The following is a 27,578-nucleotide window of genomic DNA, read 5'->3' as shown; positions in this document are numbered from 1 at the left end:
CGACTTTGAAACCACATAACTCTAATGTCATACATGCTTCAAGAAAACGCATAGTTAAATGATAGTTATACCATTTTGATTAGACATTTTCATTTTTCAGCTAGCAAAATACTCCATCTAATTCAATTTATAAGGTATCTTAAAAGGTTTACTTAATCTTATTTATAAATTATGGTGCATTATTTTAGGTAATATTTTTAAAATTATCCTTCATAAAAGAAAAAAAAATAACATAACACTTTTTTTAGATTTGTTATATAAACACATGTTTAAAATTTAACACACTTTTATTTCTTATACTTTTTTGTATTGATATTGATGAATTTAATAAAAATTATTTATAAAGAAAATCGAAGGAGTACTGGGTACACCATCATACTTATCAGCATGATTAAATTTAATAAATCTTACTTCTTTTAAATTTCTATTAACATTTTTACGATTTTCAGCATAATTATGAGTTTTTTATGTTTGGAAAAAAAAACAAAAAAGTGGGGGAAAAGTACTAGGTATACCATCACACTTATCAGCATGATTAAATTTAATAAACCTTACTTTTTTTTAATTTCTATTAACATTTTTACGATTTTCAGCATAATTATGAGTTTTTTATGTTTGAAAAAAAATCAATAAAGTGGGGAAAAATTATGAGGACGAGGAAATGAAACTACTAAAAATCCTAACTTTACTTTGTATGTTAAGAATTAATTAGAATGATATATTGCCTAATATTTACATCTCTTACATAAAGTGGTTTATATGTTTTGTCAAAGATCATGATAATTAGAAGTTGGACATTTGGTTAAATTTGATACGGGAGAATGATAGAAAGATTTTAAAAAAATTAATTAATTTAATTTAAATCTCAAGTATCAAATTTAAAAAATTTACAACTCAATCTCCCAATTTTATAATTTATATTTTAAATTTTAACATGAAAAATAATTTTTATATTTTTTAATTATGTTAAAATTTAAAAAATAAGTTATAAATTCATCACAATATAATTATAAAATTAAAAAATAAATTTGTAAATTTGTAAAGTTTGACACTTGATACCTAATTTGATTTAATTAATCATTTTGAGATCTTTTTATTATTCTCTCCTTTGATAATACCTCATGTAGTATACGTACTTATATACCATGAAAGACCTTATTTTCTTTACATTACAGTCACATTTCTTTTTTATCTCATATTTCTTTTGTATTGTTAAACCAATTAAATAAAGCCTAAATGCAGATAAATGCTGAGACATGCTTCACCACAAACAGTTTCCATATCTATAAACACCACGTCAACATCTTGACTTTATTAGAAGAAGAATTGGGAGGGGGGTTTCCTCGAGCAAACAAGTGGGGTCATTCTGGTGCCTTCTAGGCCCCTTCTCGATAATTAGTTAGTAATCCTCTTTGCTTGACACAAGATTTCCCTGGGCCCCATTTACAGTCTGGAATTCGATGTTTCGAGTTTTTGACCATGAAGTGCAGTGTCCCTAACATCAAAATAATAATAATAAAGATAACTACATAAATTTAGCTATAAAGTATCTTCTGACAACCGCTAAGTATCCCTACTACTGTAAGGTGGTGGGAGTAATTCTACCCAAAGACAAATAGATATAAATTTTGACGTTGAATAAAATCTTTTGACTAAAAATGCTTTGACCTGACCTTCAGCTTTCTTGGCTCCTTTCTCCATTCTTCTCACAGAAACATCTCTGGAGCTATTGAGGAACACTGAATTTGGTCTTCTACCGTCGGACACACATCCTCTCCTTGCTTCATTTCCGCAGCCCGATATCTTCACCGTTGAAGTCCACGATATCATGCAATGACTTGGAGTTGGAGGGCTTTGGCCATGGATATATATGATCAAGAACTTGAACTTGCAAGCGGCATAATCAGATTCAGGCCGTAGTAATTATACTCGGAAGTGTATAGCAAATACTATATTATATCACATGGTGAATAATGATTCAAAATAATCAAAGAAACTAGCATTTTTAACAGGGGCCAAATTTAGAACACAACAATTTCAAAGGTAAAAATAGAGCCTGGTGAACACAACCACAAACAGGGAAGAATCTGGTGAAGAAGTCACTATGCTGCTTTGGAAAAACAAAGACGCGAGCGGAGCTCTCTAAATAACGGGGAAGCATTGCTCAGCTAAGAATGAAAGGCAAAAGCAAAAAAAAAAAAAAAACAAGAAGAAGAAGCTAAATTGGCGGAAAGGATACGCACAAAGGTTGGAGCAATCAGAGGCAAAATCAAAGGCCTAAGAAGAGAAAGGATGGAGAGGAAGAACAAGAAAATGCAGAAGCTTGGAGACAGAATCAAAGACCAATTTGATAGGCTTTGAGCTATGTTGCAATCTAAAGACAAACAATCGAACGCCAGCAACTCCACGCACTAGAGACGTCGTCGTAGACCTCCCTTCGCCGTTTACTCTGTCCGTCTGAGCGAGTTCCTTTAGCAGCGGACTGAGCAACCCGCTTGGCCTGTATTGAGACCGCCTCATCCACCATACCTAGAGGACTGCAATTTCTCGGATGGCAGCTGTGAAAGTCGCAAGACCTTGTCTCCAGACGACGTCGCAGAGGGTAAGAGAGGGACAAGGTCACAGAGAGAGAGAGAGTCAGGGAGGTAGAGAGAAGATGAAAACATAAGTGGGCGCATAGAGTACAAAATAAACAGACGTTGGTTTTTTTTTTTTTTTTTTACTACCAACAAGCAGAGGTTGGTTGAAAAATGAAAATAAATGGCAGGTGTGGAATGCAATATTTTTTATTGTTTATATTTTTTTCACCATTTCATATCATATAATTTTTTTAAAAATATAAAATATTTTTAATTAAATCTCACCGTCTAATAAAATAATTACTTACTTTTACATTAACTTTATATTTTTATATTTATTTTTATTAAATACTTTATAATAAATATAAAGTTATTATCACTAGAAATATTTTTTTAAAAAATACAATGATTATACTTCAAAAGATTAAAAATAACTTACATTTTTAAATATTTAAGTTATTAAAAATGTCTTATCTTTTTAAATAAAAAGTGTAATGCTCAATAGCTATTAAAAAATAATTCATAATTAAATTTATATATTTATCTTAAAACAATAAAAAAATTAATTTTAATAGTTTAGTAGTAAAAATTTATATATTTAACATTATACAATTGAAGTACTCATTTTTAATTACATCAAAACATATATTATTTATAAATTATTTATTCTCTAATAAATTATTGTTATTAACATTATTAAACTATTAAAATTCACTTATTTTTATTTGATTGAATATAATTATTTTTTTGATATTATTTACAAAATTAATTTTATTTTATTTCATCAGAATTAACAAAAATTTTAAATTTTATAAACTCTATTTTAAATTTAATAAATTTTTATTTTACCTTTTAATAAAAATTAAAAAAAATTATTTTTAATAATTTTTGAAAGAATATATTTATAAGTCTTTTATGGTTTTTTATTTTTAATTAAATCTCCTATATATTGTTTATTTTAATTTAATTAAGTTCTTATAATTTGATCAATTAAATTTTTTAACTCTTAAAAATTAAAATCCTTGAGTTTTTTATTTAAAAAATTTATATTTTTATTAAATGATTATATAAATTTACAATTAATTACATAATTTTTATAATTTAAAATTTATATAATTAAATTTTCTCTTAAATATTTTATACTTATAAATTTTTATAAAAAATAATAAAAATTAAAAAGTGTATTAAATCAATTTTTTTGGATTTTGGCTAAAATTATTGAATTGGGTTTTCTATAAACTTCAAAAATATTTTTTAAAAAAAATTTAGTAATTCATTATGAATTTTAACATTCAAGTATAATCATCTTTAATATATCAAACTATAAGAGCTTGATTAAAATAAAATAAATTATAAAAATTTAATTTAAAATTAAGTAAAATTATAAGGATCTGCATATTAATTTTTTATGATTTTTTTAATATTTAATAAGGATAAAAAGATAAAAATAAATATAAAAATAGTGAAGTGTCTTATGAATAAAATTAAATTAATTATTATGCCTTATAAATATAACAAAAAATGTATATATGATTAAGAACTTAAATCTTGTGCCGTGTTAAATACCAATTACGTTAGATTATTTGTCACAATACCCAATTTATTTTACAGTTAAATTTCAGTTAAAAAGATATATAAATAGCAAAGTACTCGTTTTTGGTGATAGCAAAGGATAACGGCTTGCGAAAGAATAGCGAAAAAGAATAATCGAGAGCACCAAATCAATCACGAGAATCCCAATCAAACTTCGTTGGGACACCAAGACAGCACGCAGGAGAGTTACTTCTCTTCATATATCAAGTTAATTGGTTCCGTTAACAAGATCAAATAGTAATCCTGAGTTGTTCTCTGCGATCGACCTGCACTTCTGTGAATACTGAATTCTCTGTCACGCCGTTTCGATTTTCCTCCTTCCTAACAACCCACGCGTCAACCCCGTTGTGCCAAGAAATTCCAAGCTTCTTTCTCGTTATTTTTTGGATCCCACTGTTTCTTCTTCACCCCTTTCCCTTCCCTTCCTATTTCTCTCTATCTTTTCTCTCGCCCTTTTCGTCTGCAATTTCTCATATCCCCTCTCTTTTTTCCATTTTCCGGGAAAATATATCACTGATTTTATAGGAAAATTGTATCCTCTTTCTTTTCCCCTTTCTTGATGGAGTTTACGTAGGCATGAACCGCCTTACCGCCGCAACCTTTTTACCTGTTGTATTTTCTTCGATAATTTTAATTGCATTTGCCTGATTACCCGACCTTCCTTGGTTCATACGTTATAATTAATTTTTGGTTTTGTTCGTCGATATTTTTATATTTGTTTTGGATTGAAGACAAAGCTGAGACATAAAAACCTTGATGACTCGGCAATTGATGCCACAATCACCGCCGGTGGTGCCGCGAGGGAAGCATCGGGCAGGAGAAATAGCCGGCGGGACTGCGGCGGAGTGCGCTGCTGTGTGCTGCTGCTGTCCGTGCGCGGTGGTCAACATATTGGTATTGGCAGTGTACAGAGTTCCGGCGGGTCTGTGCAAGAAGGCAATTCGCCGGAGAAGACGGCTGCGTTTGCAGAAGATGAAAAACAAGATGTACTTGCAGCAACAGAGTTCCAACAATGGCAACGCCATTATCACGCTGGAGCAATGCCTATCGGAGGAGATGAAGACCTACGGCATCGCTGGCACGGCGGAAAAGGTGGAAGAAGGATCAGAGGCCGATGAGTTGGAGAAGGAGATGTGGGCCCGGTTCCAGGGAACCGGATTCTGGAGGAGCTCTTCTCGGCGGCTAGAACCGTAACTGCAAAACGGGTGGTTATTACCGTGTGCGAGGGCCGAGGAGCCCCAAGTGGCTCCGATAATCCGATCAGTCTTCGTGAGGTATGTTACACGTGTTATCATTCTATTGGTTTTTGAACCGCACGAAATTGTAAGCTTCATTCGAACTCTGAATCCTGAGGATAGAATACCTGAAGTACATAATAACCACGTGTGTGTGCAAGTCATGTGATTTTCATTTGTATTTTTTGAACACTGTTTCATGCATGTTAATTTCCAAATCTCAAAGGCCATTTGCCAACCAAAGGCAAAAGAAAAAAAATGAAACCATTGGCCATAGAGAAGTTTCACTGTTTCAGAGATGGAGATGTTTGTGCCCAATAGTTGAATTTTCGTGATTAACTTGATTCATTTTGCAAGCAAAAACCTTACAATGCTAGCAAAGAGTTCGTCTTATGAGTAAGGGAAAAGCTTTTCATGATATTGCTTGCGTAATTAACTTAAATTCATTTTGCAAGCAAAAACCTTATAATGCTAGGTAAGAGTTCATCTCATGAGTCCGGGAAAAGCGTTTCCTGATGATCTTATTGCTTACCTGATGTATTGAGTAATATAATGAAAAATTATCTGAAGTTTCTGGAGATAAGTTTGGTATTGGGTTTGGGATTATGGAAGGAATTAAGTGCTGACTTTATTATTAAGATATTGAAGAAGGTTAGCTCACATGTTGCCACTTGGGTGCGGCAGCTAATTAAATGTGGTTGTTGTGATTAGTCTTGAAGGCTTTCCATTTGTTAATGCTAATCTGATTCTGTGCCACACTCCATGACTTTGGAGGATTAAAGTCAGAGCAAATTGCTACGAATAATTAAGATTCGTCTTATCCTGGAGCATTTTTCTTTCCACTAAGAACGTGTCTTCTTCTTCTTCTTGGTTTTTTTCGTTTTTTTGGAAGAAGCTAAGAAAGTGTCTTCTAATTTAACATTTCAACTTTTTCACTGGCAAGAAAATAACATTTCAACTTTTCCCCCTCAAAATGCGTCATCACACAAAAGATATCCCAATAATTTTAAGTTAATTACTATTCTGTTGATCTAACTTTAGAAAGAGATCTATACAGACACGCAAACACACACTAAATCTAACTGTATTAATGTGCAATTTGCTTTATAAACTTACTTTCATATATTTAAAATGTTTGTGTTCAATTAGATTAAAGTATATGTATTTTTTATAGATTGATTATTTTATAATAATTTTTTGTCATCAATATTATTAACATATTGAAGTGCATATATCATGATTTGATAAGACAAAAATATATTAAATATATATAACTAAACATATGAGCCTTGCCCTTTGTTAAAATAATAGATTTATGTGGTTAAGTTCCTAGTATTCTTCTATCTTTATGATGTAGTGAAAGAATATTAACTTTCCGTCAAAGTAAGCAAACGGACCTTCAGAGTATAGTCATACTTTTTCCATATATATGAATCTAGCAACGTCCACATTTGGAAAAACTCGAAATATTAAAGTTGTAGTTTAGGAATAAATCAAATTAAAATGTCATCATTTCTTACTTTATTGGTGAAAAAATAATCTTCATCTATTTTATGGAAGGCTAAAATATACTCTCTCTGTTAAAAAATATAAAGTATTTTTAATTAAATTTCACTTCTAATAAAAGTAATTATCTACTTTCAAACTAATCATATTTTTTTATATTTATTTCTATTAAACACCCTATAATAAATATAAAATCATTCATCAATAGAGTTATTTTTTTAAAAAATGCAATGATTACACTTCGAAATATTAAAAATACCTTATATTTTTTTCAACTCCTCAAAAAATGCCTTATATTTTTTAACGGGAGGAGTACTTGTAATCCTTTAACTTTACATAATATTTTATTTTGATCCCTTAATTTTATAAAGTGTATTTTTAATCCTTTAATCTTGATACCATTAGTTTTAAATGATTATTTTTGTGATCCTATGTAAAATTAGAGGACCAAAAGTGTATTTTAGCCTTTTATGGAAAGAATACAATTTTTATATATTTATGGTAAAGATTAAAGACAAAATATTAATTCTCACTTAATGCGTATATCCTTCATGGGAGACCTGCTTATATTCATGGTGAGAAAAAAAACATGATTAATGAAGCTTGATATTCGTGAAACTGGATTTAATGATATTAATCTTCACAATGATTGATTTAATTTATAATTTTTTATAAACCAATTCGAGTGTTTTCTTTTTTTTTCTTGACCCATGTTTTTATTGGAAAGTTGGATTTACGGATAAAACATAAAAGCTGACATAATTATAATTAAGGTAAGACTTACGTGCTTATTCTTATATACTTAGTATATTATTATCTAATTAAATATAAAACATGTAAATTTTAATATGTTAATAATATTAATAATAAGAATTTGTTATAAATATTCAAATTGTAATTTTGGAATAATCAAATTAAAACGTCTTCTTACCCAAAAAAAAACATCTTCATTTCTTATTGCACCGGCGAAAAGATAATTTTCATCTACTTCATGAAAAGAAAAAAAAAATTTATATATCCATGGCATATGTAACGAAAATTCAAAAAAAAAAAAAAAACAGACCAATCAAGCTGGCCAAGCAGGCACTCTTTTGAATTCATCACTCAAAAACATATAAGCAAATTGGACTCTAAACCAATAGAAGACAGTGACTTCAAGTCCATTAAGAATCTTCATGCCTGGCACATCCATTCCTCGTAAAATTGGACCTGTTTCATGTGAAGACCATCTTCGTCTTCTGCTTGGACTTTAATTGCATGATTAATCAGTGCCCTCAAGCCCATCATCCTTCAAGCACAAGACGCCACTTTAATGCTCTTCATATCCTACTCATGGATGTTGCATTCGAAGCCCAATTCTTTTATGATCCTGCAAATGAGATTTCTTTTTCTTTTCTTTTCTTTTCTTTTCTTTTCTTTTCTTTTTAGGTTGAAAAGGCAAGGCGAAGCTTGGGATAGAGTTGGTTACAAAAGCTTAGAGAGTGGAGCGAAGGCTCTTCTCTTCATAGAAAATTCCTTGAGAGCACCGAGGAACTTCTGTCAAAAGTCTAAAGTCCTGTTCTAGTTCATGAGAATTCTTGGCAAGTGCATCCGCACATCTTACTGAAGCTCGGCCTGTGTGCATTTGAGATTTCTATATTTCATAAATTGGGGAATGCTGTCTGGCTTCATCCCTGGCGGCATCATTCCAGGCTTCCAGTAACACATCTGCGAGAATAATTAATAAGTGGGAGTGGAGGAAATTGAGACATGAAATGACTGAAAGAACAGAGAAAGGTCTGGTGACAAATTAAAATTGTTACTAAGTTCTGGTTAACAACATGATTTGAACCGTTCCCGTCTTTACAATTTTCAATGTCCTACACGCTTCACGTCGTTTTGGATTAGCAGCTTTTTATTTGTATAAATACTTTAGATGTTTTTTGGACTAATTTATACATTATTTCGACTTGATTTCAATTCCGATCACTCTAAATTATTACATTTTTTAAAACAGTGATATGATTTTCATTTTGTTGAGCTTGGCGGATACGATTTTCATAAAACGGTGATAAAAATCGATAAATGATTTCGTTTCTTTAGTGGGACGATAATTATCAGGGTCAAATCAAACTGACCAGTTGAGCTCAGAAATTAAAACATCAGCACGCTAATAATCTTAGAGAAACGCATCCCTCGAGACAATAGTACACACAGCAAAACACTATGACGTCCATTCATTGTTCTCGAAAAATAAAAAAATATAAAATGTTATTTGAAAAATTAAATCCTAAAAATATTTTAAAATATAATTAATGTATTTTTAAGTGATCATAATAAATAAATTATTTTATATTTATTTTAAAATAAAATACCTTATCAAATAAAAATAAATATGGACAGAAAATATTAATCTAAAAATAATTAATTATTTTTTTAAGTAGTAAGATTTAATTAAAAATATTTTATATTTTTTAGTCAGAGAGATTACCACATATACAAATGGAGCACATCAAACAAATTATGAATAACCGATTGTTAGCAAACTAAATATCCATCCCCATTCAACAGAAGAATCAAATTTTTGGGGGTGTTCTAAATCTCTAAGACCCATCGCAATATATTCGCACGCCAACCACGTGAAGGTTCCGACCAATTAATAATTCTAGATCCTTGGAAGCTAAGGCTCCTCAAAAGCTGCATTCATTGGTGCTTAGTCGTAAATCCCCGCTAAATTCCGTATATTAAAATTTTTCTTTTAATCTAGTCCTCATTTATTCTCTATATGAAACGCAGATACATGTTCGTGCGCGCGCGCACAAACATGTCAACAACGTTGGATTTAAACTCAAGGCCTATTCCAAATAAAAAAGATGATATTACTTTTAGGCCTATTTCATACAATATTGTTAGTTGTTATTATTTTTTTTTTTACAACATTTGAAATTTGGGAAGTCACAAAGATTCAAACTAATTTAAATCAGGCAAGATTACAAGACCAGCAATTTAAGTTTTCACACGATTTTGTTGACGCAAACACATATCCAATAATCAAGGTGAAACTTGAGAGCAGTGATTTAGTTAGCATGCCTATGTGCTTGTTAATTAGTGCGTAAAATATTGTTAGTTATTTCACTGTATTAATCTAGTCAATGTCTGTAATCATAATTAACTGTGTCATGCATGTTTGTAAAATATATTTGGACAAATCAGAAATTTAAGTTAAGATTGAATAAAAAACACCGGTCCATGAAGCATTTGCAAATATGTATAACAAAGCTGTCTAAGAAACAATGTATACTCCCTTAATAAAAAAAATATAATATATTTTTTAAAAAGTTAGATGTCTAAATGAATCACTTTATTTATTTTAAAATATTTAATAAAAATAAATTTAATAAAATAAAATTTATTTAAAAATTGATAATTATTTTATTAAGAATAAGATTAAGTTATAAATGGATGGAGCATATAATTAGTGCCACCGACAGGTTTGAGAGTGCAATGAGATGTAAGAATTTATGAACTGCATGAGGTGCCAGCAATAAACAACACTAGTCCACGTTACCCTACCAAACGGTTGAGCGATGCACTTCACCAGAATGAATCATTAAATATCTTATCACATGCAGTTTGATACTCACTTTATTTAAAAATATAAAATATTTTTAAAAAATTTAAATATTTAAAAATAAAATATATTTTTAATTTTTTAATGTGTAATTATTATTTTTATTTAAAAATATTTTTATTAATAATGACTTTATATTTATAATAAAATATTTAATAAAAATAAATATAAAAAAATAAATTAATTTAAAAATAAATAATTAATTTATTGAAAAGTGAGATTTAATTAAAAATATTTTATTAAAATATAATGGAGAGAGTATATTACAACGTCAATGATGACGCGCGGCCCAGAAATAAACCGCTGGAAGTCTACAGGTACGGATATTTTAAATGCGTAAAGATAATTACGCAGAGAATTCAAATATTGTAAGTTAAAGATGATATATTGTTACACAATAACATCCTTTGCTATAACGTTGGTGGTTTCCGTGCAGTTTCAAGAAAAAGTGTGAGTTGAGTTTTTAATTTATTAAAAATTAATTTATTAAAGTTTATTTGATAAAAATTAATTTAATGAAAATCTTATTATTATAATAAAATTTATATTTAAATATATTTTTAAAAAAGATCAGCTTGATAAATTAAAAATATTTGAATTAATAATAATTTGTACTTTTGAATATGCAATGATAAAAAAATATATTAATTTATGATAATTAATAATTTTTATTATATAAATATAATATATTAAAAATATTGAAATAATGAAGAGTATCATAATTAAATATAAAATTAGGTATCAATAATTATTGATTCTATCTTTTACATTTATGTTTGAAAAACAAGTAAATGAAATTTTCAAACTTTCACTTTTAAATGTTTGAAAATAACTTTTAGAAAGTACATTTAAACCCATTAAAATACACCCAAACATCTCTTCATATTTTAAAAGTGAAAAAATATTTTTAGAATGTGAAAAGTCATTTATCCAAATGGTGTTAAGTTATCTTATTTGATTTATAATTTATGGACACACTTCCTCTATTATAAATTATGAAATATTTTTGAACAAAATCTCATATACTAATAACTCTTATTAGATACATTTTAAAAAGCTTATGATAAAAATTAAATAGAGAGAGGTAAAAGATAATATGAAATAAGTCTATTTAATGAAACTTAATATTCTCAAATAAATTTATATAGTGTGACGTAAAATCTCTCTAAAAATATTTTATAATTTTGAACAAAAGGACTATAACTTGTAATAAAATTTATATGTGATATTGATACAACTGATTGATTTTATAAATGTAACGTGCTTAATTTTATTATTTTTAATCTAATATTTAATCTCTTTCTGTTTTTTCTTTACATTCAGGTTTCAGCTACTAGTATTTCTTTTTTTTTTTTGTCGGGATTGAACAAATGTGCAGCATCTAGATGGCATTTTCTCCTTATTATGTTCCCCACAATATTGTTTCCTATCTACATTTTAAAATTATATTACGATAAATTAAACTGCGCGGGGCAAAGAAAAAAGCGGGCGCATAATTGACGTCATGATCAAGGTAACATATAGTTTTTTTTTTAAAAAAAAACCAATAAGGTGAAGTTTAGTTGACACAGATTTATGGAAAAAATTAGATAATTAGATTTTAACTCCTGGACAATTAATGCATGGCACATTATAACAGTTTTGCCAATAAGTTATATAGTTTAATTTTCACAAGTTAAAATCACGTAATTTTTTTTGTAAAAAAAAATCATCACCCATATCCTAATTTTATGAAAGAAAAAAGGATTGAAAAAAAATAAAATATTATAAAATATTTCCAATCAAGGGAGGTATATTTCGTGGGCACATATAAATATAAATGTTAAGTCTCAGATATAGAAAAAGTTGCTAACTAAATGTTGCATTGAAATGTTGTTTTTATATATTTAAATGAATTTTTTGTCAAGTTAATCCACAGAACTAGTCAGAGTTGAGATATGTTTACGACAAATACGAAATGCAAACAAAATAATAAGGAGAGAACACGGAATTAAATCTTTCATGGTTCAAAAAGAACGAGTATCTCACGTGTCGCCAAAAGCCAACACATGAAAAAATGAAGAAAAAGAAACGAAATGAAGCTCTGGACACTTTCTAGAAGCTATTATAATAAGTTTTGTTGCAAAAAGAAAAAAACGAAATACTTCTGAAACGCAACGTGATTCTTGATTCATACAAGTCATCTTCATCCAATTGATTGCCCTCTATGGATGGATTTCTTCATACAGAGTTCATATTTACAATTTTATCCTGGTCGGTGGCCAACAGTTTAGTAAAGTAAATTGAAGTTAAATGCGAAGATCACTGGTTATAGATAGGGATCAGAAGAAAGTGTTAAATTTTCAGAATGGACAAATTTAGATAATGCGCCTGTCTACCAAACCACACGCACAAAAAAAGAGGCCCATTTAGTGATTGGTATTTTTCATTTAATAAATAAATAAATGTATGATATATATATATATATATATATTGATAAAAATTGAAAAATTGTGCTTTGTTTACGTATAGCGCGAGGGCTTAGTATTTCAATGTCACGAGGGGGAAGGCTCCACTCCAAGATCTTTTATTCGTTTGGGCGTCGCAATAATGGAATGGAAGGAAGGAATGTGGCTCTTCACTGTATTCTCTCAATTTCTCCTCCGCCGGCACGTGAATTCGACCCCCTTTTTAGCTTGCTTATCAAACCCATTTCTTTAAAAAAAAAAAAAGTAAACAAACAAATTGATCACCAAACTATGTGTAATTACTTTATTGGTCTCAAAATATATACTTTTTTAAGGTATTTGTGTGAGAATGTAATTAGTATATATATATATATATTGATCACTTACCAAATATATCTCTAAAGCATACTAAATATGGTTTAAAATTCAAAAAAAAAAAGAACAACAAGCACTGGACCAGTTAATCTTTTTAAATAACTGGATTATGAAGTTATGAAGTTTAATCTTTCTATAATCATTTAATCCAACACAACAGTAAATAAAAACCGTTGACCGTAAGTTTAATCTCTAGACAGATGAATAGGTGAGGTTAGGACTAAGGAACCATTACAGTGACGCAGGAAACCGGAACCCTGCATAAGTCGGAACAGAACATCAAATCCGAACTTGCCACGTGGAAAAAGCTGCTGGCAGAGCAACCGACACTCATTTGCTGACTCACCGTCAACCCAACACGAACAGCTTACTCGACCATTTACATTTACTCTCACCGGTCACTGTAACTAATTTCATTTTGCTACTCAGGTACCATCTCTACCGCCACCCCCCAATAAACCAAAAATACTACCAGCAATGAAGTGAGAGAGAGTTGTATTGTTCCTTCGTAACACATTCCGAGGTCGCCTTCTCTGATTCTCTCTCAGGTCTCTGGTTCCCGCTTATTCTCTGCGGTCGCCATGGATCGTTGTATCCATGGCGTCACCAGGTTCTGCATCCATCTTCTCTTTCTTTTTTCCGGCTTCCCCTTTCTCGCATTCTCGGATTCTCAGAATCCAAGATTGTCGGTCGCTCCTTCCTCGGGTCAAATAAACTCCAACTCAGTTCTGGTGGCTCTTCTGGACTCACATTACACGGAACTTGCCGAGCTGGTGGAGAAAGCTATGCTTTTGCAGACTCTCGAAGACACTGTCGGTACCCACAACATCACCATCTTCGCGCCCAGAAACGAAGCCCTCGAGCGCGATCTCGACCCGGAGTTCAAGCGCTTCCTTCTCGAACCCGGTAATCTCAAGTCTCTTCAATCCTTGCTCATGTTTCATATCATCCCCACTCGAATCGGATCGCAGGCGTTGCCCTCTCAAACCGGGTCAACCCGTCACGAGACGCTCTTTAAGTCCGAGTTCATTCACCTTGTGAATAATGGGACCGGGGAATGGACGGTGGATCGCGCCAAGATAATGCATCCCGACGTAGTCTCCCGACCTGACGGAGTGATCCACGGGATTGAGCACCTGCTGGTCCCTCGCTCCGTCCAAGACGACTTCAACCGTCGGCGGAGTCTTCAGTCCATTACGGCGGTGAAGCCCGAGGGAGCACCGGAGGTTGACCCGAGGACACATCGCCTCAAGAAGCCAGCTCCGCCGGTGAAACCAGGTTCGCCGCCGGTTTTGCCCATCTACGACGCCATGGCACCGGGCCCCTCTCTGGCGCCTGCCCCAGCTCCCGGGCCCGGTGGACCTCACCACCATTTCAACGGTGAAGCCCAGGTCAAGGATTTCATTCAGACATTGCTTCATTACGGTGGGTACAATGAAATGGCCGACATTCTGGTGAATCTGACATCCTTAGCGACCGAAATGGGTCGGTTAGTTTCTGAGGGTTATGTCCTAACCGTCTTGGCTCCAAATGACGAAGCCATGGCAAAACTAACCGCTGACCAGCTGAGCGAACCGGGTGCTCCAGAGCAGATAATGTACTACCATCTAATACCCGAATATCAAACCGAAGAGAGTATGTACAATACAGTTCGACGGTTCGGTAAGGTCCGTTATGATACTCTCCGGCTACCGCACAAGGTGGTAGCTCAGGAAGCAGACGGGTCGGTCAAATTCGGGCAGGGAGACGGGTCGGCTTATTTGTTCGACCCCGATATATATACGGATGGTCGTATCTCGGTTCAGGGTATCGACGGGGTTTTGTTCCCACCGGAGGAGGAGGAAAAACCGGTGACTCGGACGGTTCAACCCGCCAAAGTCGTGGTCAGGCATATAAGAGGTACTTTTCTTTTTCTCTACTCTTACTTTGGTGAATTGTTTATTGGCTGGAAAAGTTGACACCGATCATGATATGAATGTGTGTGATTGGCTTTGTTTTCCTTGCGTTTTCTTTACGGGAGCTTGGCTTAAGTCGTAAGAAGTAAGATGAAACTGATGGGTAGAAAGTATTGGAGGGCCACGACTTGGATTCTTTGAAGGACAATGTTGTAATTAATGTTGATGCTTGACTCAATACTTTTGAACAATCTGATGTGTTTAGAAGAAAATTTCATGAGTTAATTGTTTCAACTTCAAGTTAGCCGTTAAAAGATATTATTAGTGTGAATTAGTCAAACTAATACAACCAGTTGTGTATGACTTTGTCCTGATTTATCTGCTTGGTCTTTCTACTAGGAATTTAGTTGTGCTTGGTGCAAAGGACAAACTGCAACAGAACTCAATGATATTGGAATTTACTGAATTGTATTTGACTGAGGGAAATTGGACATTGGGACCCAAATGAAATTTTTATTAGATATTTCTTAAATATCTTAGAATATTGCTAGATTGAGTGCAATGGATGAGAAGGAAGAATTAAAAGAGAGAAGTGAAATTTTTATTTAGACATTTTCTTTTTATAGAGATTTATATCTGATATATATTTTTTCACAGAATATAGTTGGATTGAGGGGAATGAATGAAAAGGAAGAAAATCATCTCGATTAAACCTAAATTAAAGGATGGATATTTCCCAATAATCTTTGGGAGAATGACAATAAAACCGCAAAAGAATGAATTAACAGTTAGATCCTAGACAAAATTTTCTGAAAAATGAATTGCAGCTATCAATTCTAATGATTATAAACATAAATCTAAATCACAAATCAATTATTATATTTAGAATTTAAATATTTTATTTGCAATTAAAACTTTTAAATTTGCAACTTTTTGTGTCTACATTTACGATTGATTTTTTTAAAAAATTTGTCAGGGACTTAATTATTATTAATTTCCTCTTTTGGAACTTAACTGTTATTCTCCTGTAAAGTTTTGATTACTTTAATTTGGTTTTGCATATATGCTTTGAAAATAAGCCAACGAAGTAGAATTCATGCACGACAATGCACAGTTAGCTAAAAGGAATCTTATCTTCATTGTATGTGCTTTGACTATGTTTGATGCTCAAAAATTTAGACGGTGTCTAATGTGGAACACGAAAAGATGCTAAACTTGAATGGAGACAGCACTTGGCATAGAAAATTCGGATTAAAGTGATTCCAAAATCCAAATCCAGGTAAAAAGTGAGATCTCTGAAGCATAAGAATGATGTTGAAGTCACCGAATTCGAATAACGGAATATGGAGCAAAATAAAAGATGAGAACAGTTTCAGAATAAGATTTTCTAGCCTGACTTCTGTTCAGTTTTTATCTGGATATCTCTTCTGCTCTAGAACTGCATATTTTGCCGCCCCAAAAGTTGTCCTGCATCAATGTTTTTGTTCATATCTTTGTCAATTCAGCCCTCGTTATGCAACTCGTGTCCAACCTTGTTATATCTAAACTTATACGAAGGTTAATTATTTAATGTTGTATCAGATATATTGAACAAATCAAAGTTTTCATTTATGCCTTTAATCTCAAGAAAAGTATAAAATGACAGGAAAATTGCTGGAAGCTGCATGTTGGATGCTCGGAACCTTTGCACAGGATTCTAGATTCACCACTTGCCATTGATGAAGCCTTCTCTTGCCCTTTGGCTGGCAACATACGTATTCACAATCATGTGAGATTCCAACTTACATTGTCTCATGTTCTTTCATTGTAAACTTGACTTAATATATGCTTTTGTATTCCTTGCTACTGTTTATAACCAATCTTCCTTCTCAATATTCCTCCACTTTAAAGTCTGTTGTTTTTAAAATCTATCTCGCCAAGGTTGGTTAATTTTTACTCAGAGCATAAATGTTTTTCTTTTCTTTGTTTAGTTGTGGAAAATATTTTATCAACTTAGATCCTTTACATCTTAAAAGAAATGATTGTATGTGATATACTTGGAAGAAATAGGAAAGTTGATCCTATCAACGGTCGTAAAAAAGTTGTTATTCAGTTTAACACATGATTGTAGAAGACTTTAATTTGAGTTTACGCAATGGCTGACTGGCTGAGCATATCTTGGATGCAGAATGGTGGAAGTCCCAAAGATGTAAAATGCGGAATATGGAGGTAGCTTTGCTTGAATAAAGATTAGAAGCCGTGGTTTTGCCCTCATTTTGTGCTGTAACTTTTTGTTTGTGGAATGGTTGTAGGCTAAAGAACAAAAGTTTCTGTAGCCTTGTCATGCATTGCAATAAATAGTGCGTATATTGTGTGTAGATTTATGTGACAATTTCATTCATAGGGTGGTTGGGTTGGTGGGATCCAGAGGATTTTGTGTAACAAAAAGCAAGGATCTCTCTGCCCGATAGGTGTCCATTCAATAAGTGTTTTCACCTTAGAGAGTGGCAAATACAATAAAAAATCAATTCTTTTGTGTAGTAATGAAACTTCTTCCCAAGCAAACCACCTAAATCCAACTATGCCCTTCTCTTCGTCTGAGAACTCGTCATGTGTTGCGATCATGAGCAGTCTCCGCCGAACTGCACCTTTACGAGTTGATAAAAATGAGATTAAAATGAGGCATCTCAAATCTATTTGGCTTCATTCTTATTTTCAAGTTTGAGATTAAATTAAATGACACAAGTGAAACAGTCCTTAAATCCCCACCACTACAAGATTGACTAATGTAATCATCAAAGCTCTCCTACCTATTTTTGGTCCGTCCCTTGTTAAGTTTGAGAATAAGTTAAGGCGCTTGCATGATACTAACATATGGATATTTTTTTTACATTATCTTCGATTTCTGATATTATTGGTTGTTTTTTATATTTATAAAGCCATTGATAATATTGATTTCTTTAACTTTTTGCTAGTGCGTTAACTTCGAAGCAGTCCATATTTCAATGCTTCTAAATTTTAATTCTCTCGTATGATAAAATCAGAAATCATATACGCCAGAATACAGGAATCTCTCGAGCATTGCACAACAAAATTCAAAAAGACTCATTGTTCATTCCCTTGATCCATGATGACCCCTTCCAATATTCACACAGCCTTTTCACCTCTTCCTTTTCGCCCCACCTCGACCACCCTTCTCTGCCGATGCAGAAGCACCTTTACCTCTTCCAGCTGGTGTCTTCCTGCCACTTAAATTTCCTGTTCCCTTCAAATCTAATTGTACTTGCATGCCTGCATTGCAGAAGAAATCATCAATCAATTATCATCTAAAAGCCCCAGATATATGTTACTACAAACTAATGGCAAATTATGACATACCCTTTGAATTTAAACTTTGAAGATCTGACCGCAGCTTCTCACCAGTGGTGGTACCTTCTAATGACGGGTGCAAAAAAGTTACATGCCGTAAATTAGACTGCCGATAAGAATAATCAAATATTGCAGACCAAACTTACCTAACTCCTCTGTGTCTGAGGAATTTTCTTCTTCACTCTCTTCCAGGGTATCACCTTCACCCTGTTTTGATCCTTCGTCAGATGGTTCTAGGATAGCCGCAACTCGCTTCTTAACAGGCTTTTTCATTCCAGGAATATTGACTAGATCTGCAGCTCGAACCATCCGAGACTTGCTTTCCTCTTTGTATGCTTTTGTCAATGCAGATTTAACAGCAGGCGGTATGCCATCTAGTGGATTTGGATGACCCTGATGCATGTAATATCAAAAATGAACTAGCGCTTGAGGAAGTTTGTAATGATACCATTACGGTAAATCAGTAAATCACCTTGAATTTTGATAGTTCGACAATAGTATCAAAATCCTCTTGACTGACTGAGTACATGTTCATAAATTCCACAACTTTCTGAACAGCTTCATCCTGATCATTTTCACAAGGAAAGGTCATTGAAGTAATATTCAGGTTAAATAATTCCATGTTTACAACCTTCATAAATAGATATGCTTCCAACCTTAGGCAAGACTCTTAGCGGCTCCGTCAACTGTTGAAGAAGTGGCTTAAGATATTCCAAGCGGAGGGTTTCCCTGCAACAGTTAATCAAGAACTATTAAGTCCAGAAATCTACAGGACACCTATGTTCAACTTCAACTATGATATCAAGAACAGACAAATCGGATCAAGTTATTCCAGATGCTTAAAATTGATAGATGTCCCTAATTTTAAAAATCAGATACACATACAGTTTGAAGGTTTGAACAGAAACTGCTCGCAAGTTGCATGAGACAGATCAGTCCCATGATAACTCTTAACAAAATCATAAATAAATGATTTGCATGTACTGACAAGAATGTTTAACAACCAAAGGAAACAGTAAAACGTTAGATGCATGGGAAAACAAGCAGATAATAAACCTAAGGTATTATGGTGAATCCTTATTTACCTTCCTGGACAGGATTCACGAGAAGCAAGAATATGAACATGCAGATCTTCCAAAAGCCTAAAGTTTTTGCCCATTGTTGAGTTTTTCCCCAGCCACCCACCAAACCGATTATAATTCCGTTCTCCCTGGCATATATGATGCAAATTGTGAGTTGCGACACCACATAAAAATCTAAACCTATTACGATCCTTTCAATGAGACCAACATGAACGAGAAAAGCATGAAAACAAAAAATGCATAGCAGGAAAGGAAATCAGAACAACAAACACTTCAAACAAACAAGTATCTTAAAATAAATCTAAAGGCCACACCTCCATCGTAGGCTACAACTGCTGTGATATTTAGAATAACTCACAGTAAAACTACTTCCAAAACAAGTGCATGGACCCAGGCAGTAAAAAATGAAGTTTCTACTAATTGAATCACCTCAAAATCATACATGAATCTGAATACTTTAACATACCTCATACTGTATCAATAAGGTGGAAAAAGTTGACTGCACAAAAACTTAGGACAAAGGGATGAAAGTTCGAACTCATGATTTTCCTCATCAAGTGGGTAAGAGAAGAAATTTAAGGACATATGGTACATTAAAGAATTAGATCAAAACTTCAAGACAGAATCACAAACAGAAAATAAAAATGAAAAGGAAGAAAGGAAATATTGCAATACCATCCATGAGATAAACCCATTTTACCTGTTCAAGTATTTCTCTTTGCCCATGCAACAATGAAGAACTGAAGCAGAAGCAAAGAAAAAGATTGAAATGAATAATTAGATGGAAGAGAATTGATGAGCAAAAGTTCTCATAATCTAAATCAGATATAAACTACATACGGAATTATACTCGATGCAAGAGCACTAGCTTGAGACAGCTGCCACTGCCGATATCTTCGAATCTGTACATTCACTATATCTCCATCAGCAATAGACTCAGCAGCACGGGCAATTAACTTCATGCGCTTCATATCATTGTCATCTTTACTAGCCAAACTAGGTCTATAATTTATATAATTTTCCTGCCATGTATAATATCCCACAAAATAAGTTATAAGGTGTAATTTGACTAGTCCTAATGCAGCATTAAACATGTTTATTATCCAGCTAAACATCATTCAATACTACAACAAGGAATAAAAAGCAAAGACTACTTTGAACTTCCAGATTGTGCTGCATAGCAAAGATCTCTATCAACAGAGTCTGAGTTAAAACATAAATAGCACCCAATAAGTAAATTTCACCTTGAAAGAGTTCATGGATAACATCATCAGGCAAGAAGCAAATAGCCATAGAGCAGGATTCAGATGCCTTTTCAACATTACATTTCCAAAATTAATAAGCAAAAGAAATAAAAGAACCTGAATAAGAAGAGGAACAAGGTCAGGATCACTCATGCTAAGATTAATCCTCTCATCCATTTTTAACTTCCCGGCATCAAAACCAAAAAGCCTACAAGATAAGATGAAAAATTAGCATAAGTAATGGCTTGCATTTCACGTCTTCTAAATACATATGCTTCAGATCTCAAAGTGGAGAAGTCCTTGTTGTGCAAGGCACAACTCTGACAGTACGTAGTTTAACAAGATAAGAACTAATTCCATACTTATCAACAGCAGTGAATGGTGAAATGTCCTCATCCTTTGAACTAGATAAAAGGCGTTGCCTGATGTCATCATAGTTTATAACAGACATGGAGAGGCTCATATAGTGTAACTGATTTAGTGCCATGCGCATGTCTCCATTAACTCTTTCTGCTAGCTCCTCAAGAGCAACCTGTAATTACAATACAGTTAAGATAATTATGATTTGTGATTGACAAATATCAATATCAATGGTTCAAAAAAGTTCACTATCCTCAAAATCCACACAAGTAATTGCAATTACAGGCTCCAGGCAATAGATAGAACTAATTAATGGATAAGGCTTATACCTCATTGACTTGAAGCCCTTCAGCTTTCGCAACATACATCAACCTCTTTGCCATCTGAAATAAATCAAATCCAGCATCAAAACAGAGAGAAAACATTTCCATATCACATCAGAGTCCGTAGAGAAAATTAACAGACTTCAGAAACTGAAGATAAATGTTTAAAAGATATATCTAGGTCCAGTCAAACTTTGAGCTCATTAAACTCAATAATTCAGCAACCCACTTGGTAGAAATTATACATCCTGGGGCAAACAAAATGGATCTTTTGCAAATAACCCATGTTTCAAAGTTAAGTGATATGTCCTGTGAAGCTGACGTAATCATTGAAGAGGAAGGATTAAGAAATTATTGCAGCCTCGTTTGTTAATTTGAAGAGCGAGGGATTCCCTCCCCTTTCTACGATCATTACTCAACATTTTGTGTTCTTTTTATTATTTTTGAAGTGAGAGCTTAAAGGCCATTTTTAACCTTTAACTCCATTCCATGTACCAAATGAACCTTCAAAAAACACCATATCAGCCTTCAAGAGACAAAATCCATTTTTACCATGAAAGGACCAAACAAGTACAGGAGAAGAAATCAATTCTCAACACTGTGGTATACTTCTCCTAAAAAAAGAAGCCAGCTCCGCTACACTTTCTGCACAAATAAGCATGATCATCTATAAAAAGGATTCCTGATTTCCTAAAGGTTTCATGAGCATAACAGAACTGGCAAGAAGAGCATTAACAGGACCTAATGGGAACAAAGGTTTTATAAACAAGAGAAACAAGAATATTAGGGGGAAAAGCAGGTGCAAAAATACCTGTTGCTTTGTAGGTTTTCGAAAGCTAAGCAGCAGACAGTAGTTCAGGAGACTTTTCAGTTTCTGGCTGTAGCGGTCATTACAAATACAGATAATAGGAATTTTTGATATCTTGATACTAGCAATAAGATCAGCAATGCCACCCCGATCACCTGCTGACATGCCATCAACCTCATCCATAATGAGCACAGTTTTGGAATGCTTCGCCCTGAAATATTATGGAATTTACAGGAGCCCTTATATTTTATATATTCATTCATGCATTAAAAATTATCATAAGCAAGACCAACCCATCTGTCTTGGCACCCAACGCTTTGTTGGTGACAAGTTCCTTTATAGAGTTTGCATTGCTTCCACTGATTCCTTTAACAATTTTGCTATCAGCCTTCCCACGGCTGTCACTAGCATTAACCTGAAATTCATCAAGAGATGAATTAGATTATGAAAGATATTGCCACAAATCTATTGTAAAGGGACATGCTGTCACCTCTATAGCTTGGAAACCAAGCATCTTACAGACCACCTTTGCTGAAGTGGTTTTTCCTATACCAGGGGTTCCACTTAATAAGACAGCTTTCTTTGAACCAGTGTCATTTTGCTTTTTCCCCTTTTTATTTCCACTGTCAAGAAATTGCTCATTCCAATGTGCCAACCAATCATGAAGCTGCTTAACCTGTATTCCACAACATCATGAAATTTTAAAACACTTCTTCAAATTCAGGTATGAATGGAATTATACTAAACCACAAAGTATGGTGATAAGGGTTGGCACATACAAGGGACTGATTTCCTATGATGTCATTTGGAACCTTGGGCCGATACTTCTCTGTCCACATGAAAGAAGACTGTGCAGAACTTTCTGTCTTAGGCTTCACTGGAGCTGAAGCTAAGCCTGAAGGTTGGGTGAGTGCAAGTGTTGATAGAACCATAATAATTAAAGCATACAAACAAGAGAATACCCATGCATTATAACAATTTCTCAACTCTTATGATTAGGTGCCAAGTCAAAGATGTGCAAAAATAAAGAAAAAGAATAAACACGAACAATAAAGAAAGAAAGAAAGAAAGGAAAAACATGAATGATGACGAACAAAAACATCAAGGAATATGCTCATCAGGTCTTACCCTTGATTCCAGCTTTCTGAGGACTTTTTGACTGGGTTGCAACAACCTTTTTCACCGCTTTTGTTGATTCTTCCCGTGGAGGAGCCTTTGCAGGATTTGATGCACGAATCATGTCAAACAACCCATCCTCAGTGAGAAATTTTGTACTATAAAACAAAATAAGTGAAATACAAGTTAAAATAGAAAATAGAACAAGGATATTGTTTGCAGAAATTTCTGAAAATATGCAATACTAACCCCAGCTCTTTTGCTTTTGAAGATTTCCGACCTCCAATATCTTCATCACATAGAAGATAATTCTGCACTCAAAATATGTTAATCACATGCCAATAATGAGAATTCAACCACGTATGAAGCAAGATGTTTAATCAGAGCACCGTTTTTTTGCTGACTGATCCAGTGACACGACCACCATGGCGTTTAATCAAATCTTCTGCTTCTTCTCGTTCCAAACTATAAATATGTGCAAGTTAATCCCACAAAACTCAAGATAGTGAACTATGGATACGCCAAAGCTATGTACCATTATCTCTTATTCAAGGTAGAATGAGAATCTAATCTACATCTGAAAAATATTTGACGGAGAAGAAAGAAACTGAAAGGCAAGTTCTACCTGTGCAGGTACAAAAAGATGTTAGAATTAAAAGGACGAAGAAAATACCTGTCCAATGTTCCACTGATGACAAAAGTCAAACCAGTCAAACAATCAGGAGCACCCTCAGGGACTTCCTGAAATACAAAAATAGCATGAAATTTTTAGTGCTCAGAAGAAATGATATTATTATTTGATATATCCTTGTATGACAATTATGCACCTTTTCTCCTTTGTGAGGAGGATCTTTTCTTTCGCCAAAATTCACAAATCCACTCCTTCCACCACCTCTACCCCGTCCACTAGATGATTGTGCAGATGTTCCTCTTCCTCCACATCCCCTTCCACCAGATTTAATGGGTGATACATCAGCTTTAACACCATCCTCATCACTTTCTTCCAAATCCGTAGACTTAAGTGGAATTTCCCTACCAGATTCACCCTTAAATTTTTTTATTGGGGTAGTATCAACTGATTTCCTTTTAGATTTGAGCAAGGCAGAGTCATCATCTTCATCTAAATGAATTTTTTTTGTAAGAGGCTTCTGTAAATCCTCACTGTCCTTAGGAATCTTCCTTTTAGCAGGAAGCTCCAGTGCCTCTTTTTCGTCTTTTTTGTTTTTGTCAGTGGCAAGATATTTGCTAGTTTTCCTCTTCCCTGAACTATCTTGGCCTCCATCCACCTGCGAAGAGATCTTTCATTCCTTTCATGTTCATCGTGAAGTTGACAGTAAGCAAAGTATGCAAGGCCAATCAAAGGAAATATGAAATCATATCCAGTCATTCATGACCCCCCCCCCCCACAAAATGTTCATTATAACAAGCATCTGAACATTTAACAACCCTACGGACATTCAGTGCCTTGATTTGCAAAAGTTTTGACATGCAAGTCAGGATTCAAGCCAAGCAGGAACCAAAATCTAAAAATAAGCCCTACTTTTGATCAAGCCAGGTCTTAAAAGTTAGATGGTCATAATCAAAACAGAAAGAAAAGCAAATACAGTCTTTCGCATTCCCATCGACATGCCACTTAGTCATGGAAGCAAATCCTCCACCATACTGACTTCAAAACAAGCCTGCTCAACAGACAATCTATACATGTAATACAAAAGAAAGCATGAATCTGAATACCAAACTCTTCACATGCAACATTCCCTAAAGTTGTTAACTTAGAGACTAGAAATTATAGCTAAATGGTGACTTGATAAACGCATTTCATAAAAATCCTGATCAACGTGAAATAAGCACAAGTGGAAAAAATCACCAAAAAAGGGGCAACGAGGCTCACTGGTTTTTCCGGTTGTGGTTTAGCAGGAGAAGGCTTCACTTGATTCGTAGGCTTCGACTCCGAAGCATTGCCCTTGTTATGGGATTTCATAAACCATTTCCGAATATCCGACTGTAACATCAACAGAAAAACCCAAAACAATGTATCAAAGAATTTCAAGAATGCCAACAAAAATCGAAGAGTCTAAACAAAACATCAGAGCAAAGTACAATTTCCTTGCCAACCGTTTCAAGAAGCCAACGAAAGCACGAGGCAGGGAGAGAAACAGCAAGAACCCTAACTCACCATTTATACGCAAAGGCGGGAGCAGTTTCAGCTTGGTAGGCTATCGTACGGTTTCGTCACTGCAGTGAAACACTAACGGCCGAGACGATGGGCGTGGACAGGGCGGTCAAGAATATTGAGACAATGCACTCAAACCCGTCTTTCTAGTGTTTAGACTTGAGAGAGACTCTAAAATGATGCAGCGGAGCTCAGAAGGTAAAACGAGATAAAAATGAAAGGTTACTTACTGCCGAACAAAGGTGAAAGGTTACTGATCCGAATTATTATTGATATAATTTAATTTAATTTTTGTAACTTGATATATTTACTAAAATTATTTAGTGGAATTTTGATTGTTCGGTGCTCGAATATTATAAGACCCGACAAAATAAAGTTTGGTAAGACTTGGTAAAATTTTATATTTGGTAATTTATAACATGGTGTTGGGGATGATGAAAATTGACTCTTCGAACAAAAATATCATTTATTTTAAAATAATTTTTTTATTAAAAAATATAAATTATTTTTAATGGAATCTCACTTCAATAAAATAATTATTTACTTTTAAATTAACCCTATCTTTTCATATTTACTCTTATTTAATAGAGTATTTTATCTTAAGATAAACATAGAGTGATTTATTTAATATAATTACTTTTGACAAGAAGATAATGATTACACTTAAAAAAGTTACATCCTATACTCAAAAAATGCTATAAACATTGTATTTTATTCGGATTTTCTGAATGTAAATTAGAAATAAATAAAAGGTCTAATGAAATTAAGTAAGTTAAATAAATAAAATAAATAAGGAAAAATAGGGTTTTATAAAAAAAATAATGATAAGATAATATCTTCATAACTTTAAACAAATTTTTTTCTCTTTTCTTATTGACTCCCAATTCCCTTCATTTTTGTTCCTATCAAATTAAATGCTTTTAATATAAATTTAAAAATATGAAATAATAAAGAAAAGTCAAAATAGAATTTGCCTTGATATACTTGGTTTTGTCATTAAGAGAAAAAATTTTAGTTGGTGCCTGTAAAAGGTAGAGCTTATAATTTGAGCGGGTCATGCTTATTTACAGTGGGTTTATTCAAATTAGAAGATATAAAGTATCCTATCATTTCTAAAATTCTCATATAATCAAATTCGACCCTAACACTTTTAGGTTTTAGACTTATTTAGGTCGACTCAAATATTCAAAATTTTTTAAAAATATTTTTCTTTATTTTTTAACCAATTGTAATTTTTAAATATTTATATTAAGTATTAAATATTAGTTTAACTTTAAAAAAATAAAGTAAAAAATAATAATTTATCAATTTTATACTTAAATAACTCTGTTATTATTTTATTGTATTGTGTATAATTTATTCATGAATATCTCATTTACTTGCAACTCAATATTTTAGTTGTTTAAATTTTAAATATCATTCTTATCATGGTCATATATAAAAAATTTATATATTTTAATTAAATTATACTATTTTAATTATAATTAAATTGATCTCTATTTAATCACGGTTACTAACTTAAAATCATTACCTTGTTTAGTTCAAAATTTTTAATAAATTTTGAGTAACTTGTATTTTTTGTCTTTAAAAATATGAGAAAAAAACTATCATTATATTATATAAAATAAAATTATTTAATTATGAGTAAAATACTATTTTTAAAATTATTTTTTTAAAATTTTATATTATTTAACCCCTACATACAAGAGATATTTACTCTAGTTTATTCTTAATTTTTAATCAAGTTTAACATGAACTATAATCAAATAATTACTCAAGAATACTATTCTATTTATTATATTTATCTAGTAGTATAATTGGGAATTCATACATATTCGAGTTTTATTTTTAAAATTATCTTTAATTTAATTTTTACTTTAAAAT

General features: G+C 32.7%; 3 protein-coding genes across 7 annotated transcripts; 2 read left to right on the top strand and 1 right to left on the bottom strand.

Moving 5' to 3' along the window:
* Window positions 1-4,262: 4,262 nt before the first annotated feature.
* LOC129313812 (uncharacterized) lies at window positions 4,263-8,856 on the top strand. Its single transcript, XM_054957219.1, has 2 exons — window positions 4,263-5,446; window positions 8,342-8,856. The coding sequence occupies exon 1, from the start codon at window positions 4,929-4,931 to the stop codon at window positions 5,364-5,366; it is 438 nt and encodes a 145-aa protein (XP_054813194.1). The 5' UTR covers window positions 4,263-4,928; the 3' UTR covers window positions 5,367-5,446; window positions 8,342-8,856.
* A 4,895-nt stretch (window positions 8,857-13,751) lies between these two features.
* LOC129314299 (fasciclin-like arabinogalactan protein 17) lies at window positions 13,752-17,768 on the top strand. The gene is made up of 3 exons (XM_054957696.1): window positions 13,752-15,244; window positions 16,886-17,008; window positions 17,408-17,768. Exons 1-2 carry the CDS (start codon window positions 13,927-13,929, stop codon window positions 16,957-16,959), a joined length of 1,392 nt encoding a protein of 463 aa, XP_054813671.1. The 5' UTR covers window positions 13,752-13,926; the 3' UTR covers window positions 16,960-17,008; window positions 17,408-17,768.
* A 430-nt stretch (window positions 17,769-18,198) lies between these two features.
* Window positions 18,199-25,858, bottom strand: LOC129313719 (replication factor C subunit 1). Of its 5 annotated transcripts, none has more exons than XM_054957051.1 (22): window positions 25,698-25,858; window positions 25,389-25,523; window positions 24,349-24,807; window positions 24,195-24,262; window positions 23,911-23,986; window positions 23,771-23,832; window positions 23,534-23,679; window positions 23,185-23,300; window positions 22,896-23,081; window positions 22,699-22,820; window positions 22,409-22,616; window positions 21,604-21,657; window positions 21,277-21,446; window positions 21,032-21,122; window positions 20,511-20,692; window positions 20,371-20,410; window positions 19,674-19,798; window positions 19,245-19,317; window positions 19,061-19,153; window positions 18,735-18,981; window positions 18,598-18,651; window positions 18,199-18,510 (listed from the first exon to the last, which is right to left on the bottom strand). In XM_054957051.1, exons 1-22 carry the CDS (start codon window positions 25,698-25,700, stop codon window positions 18,380-18,382), a joined length of 2,841 nt encoding a protein of 946 aa, XP_054813026.1. In that variant the 5' UTR covers window positions 25,701-25,858; the 3' UTR covers window positions 18,199-18,379. The 5 variants fall into 5 exon arrangements, with proteins under 5 accessions (XP_054813026.1, XP_054813029.1, XP_054813025.1 ...); XM_054957054.1 differs by having other exon boundaries at window positions 18,598-18,654; window positions 20,511-20,572; XM_054957050.1 differs by having other exon boundaries at window positions 18,598-18,654; window positions 25,698-25,856.
* Between the last annotated feature and the right edge of the window lie 1,720 nt (window positions 25,859-27,578).

The sequence above is a fragment of the Prosopis cineraria genome, unplaced genomic scaffold (genome assembly GCF_029017545.1).
Source record: "Prosopis cineraria cultivar Desert tree isolate PC_DT_omini unplaced genomic scaffold, ASM2901754v1 PC6, whole genome shotgun sequence".
NCBI lineage: Eukaryota > Viridiplantae > Streptophyta > Magnoliopsida > Fabales > Fabaceae > Prosopis > Prosopis cineraria.
Note: the sequence above shows the minus strand (reverse complement) of the source record. Positions and strands in the feature narration are given on the sequence as shown.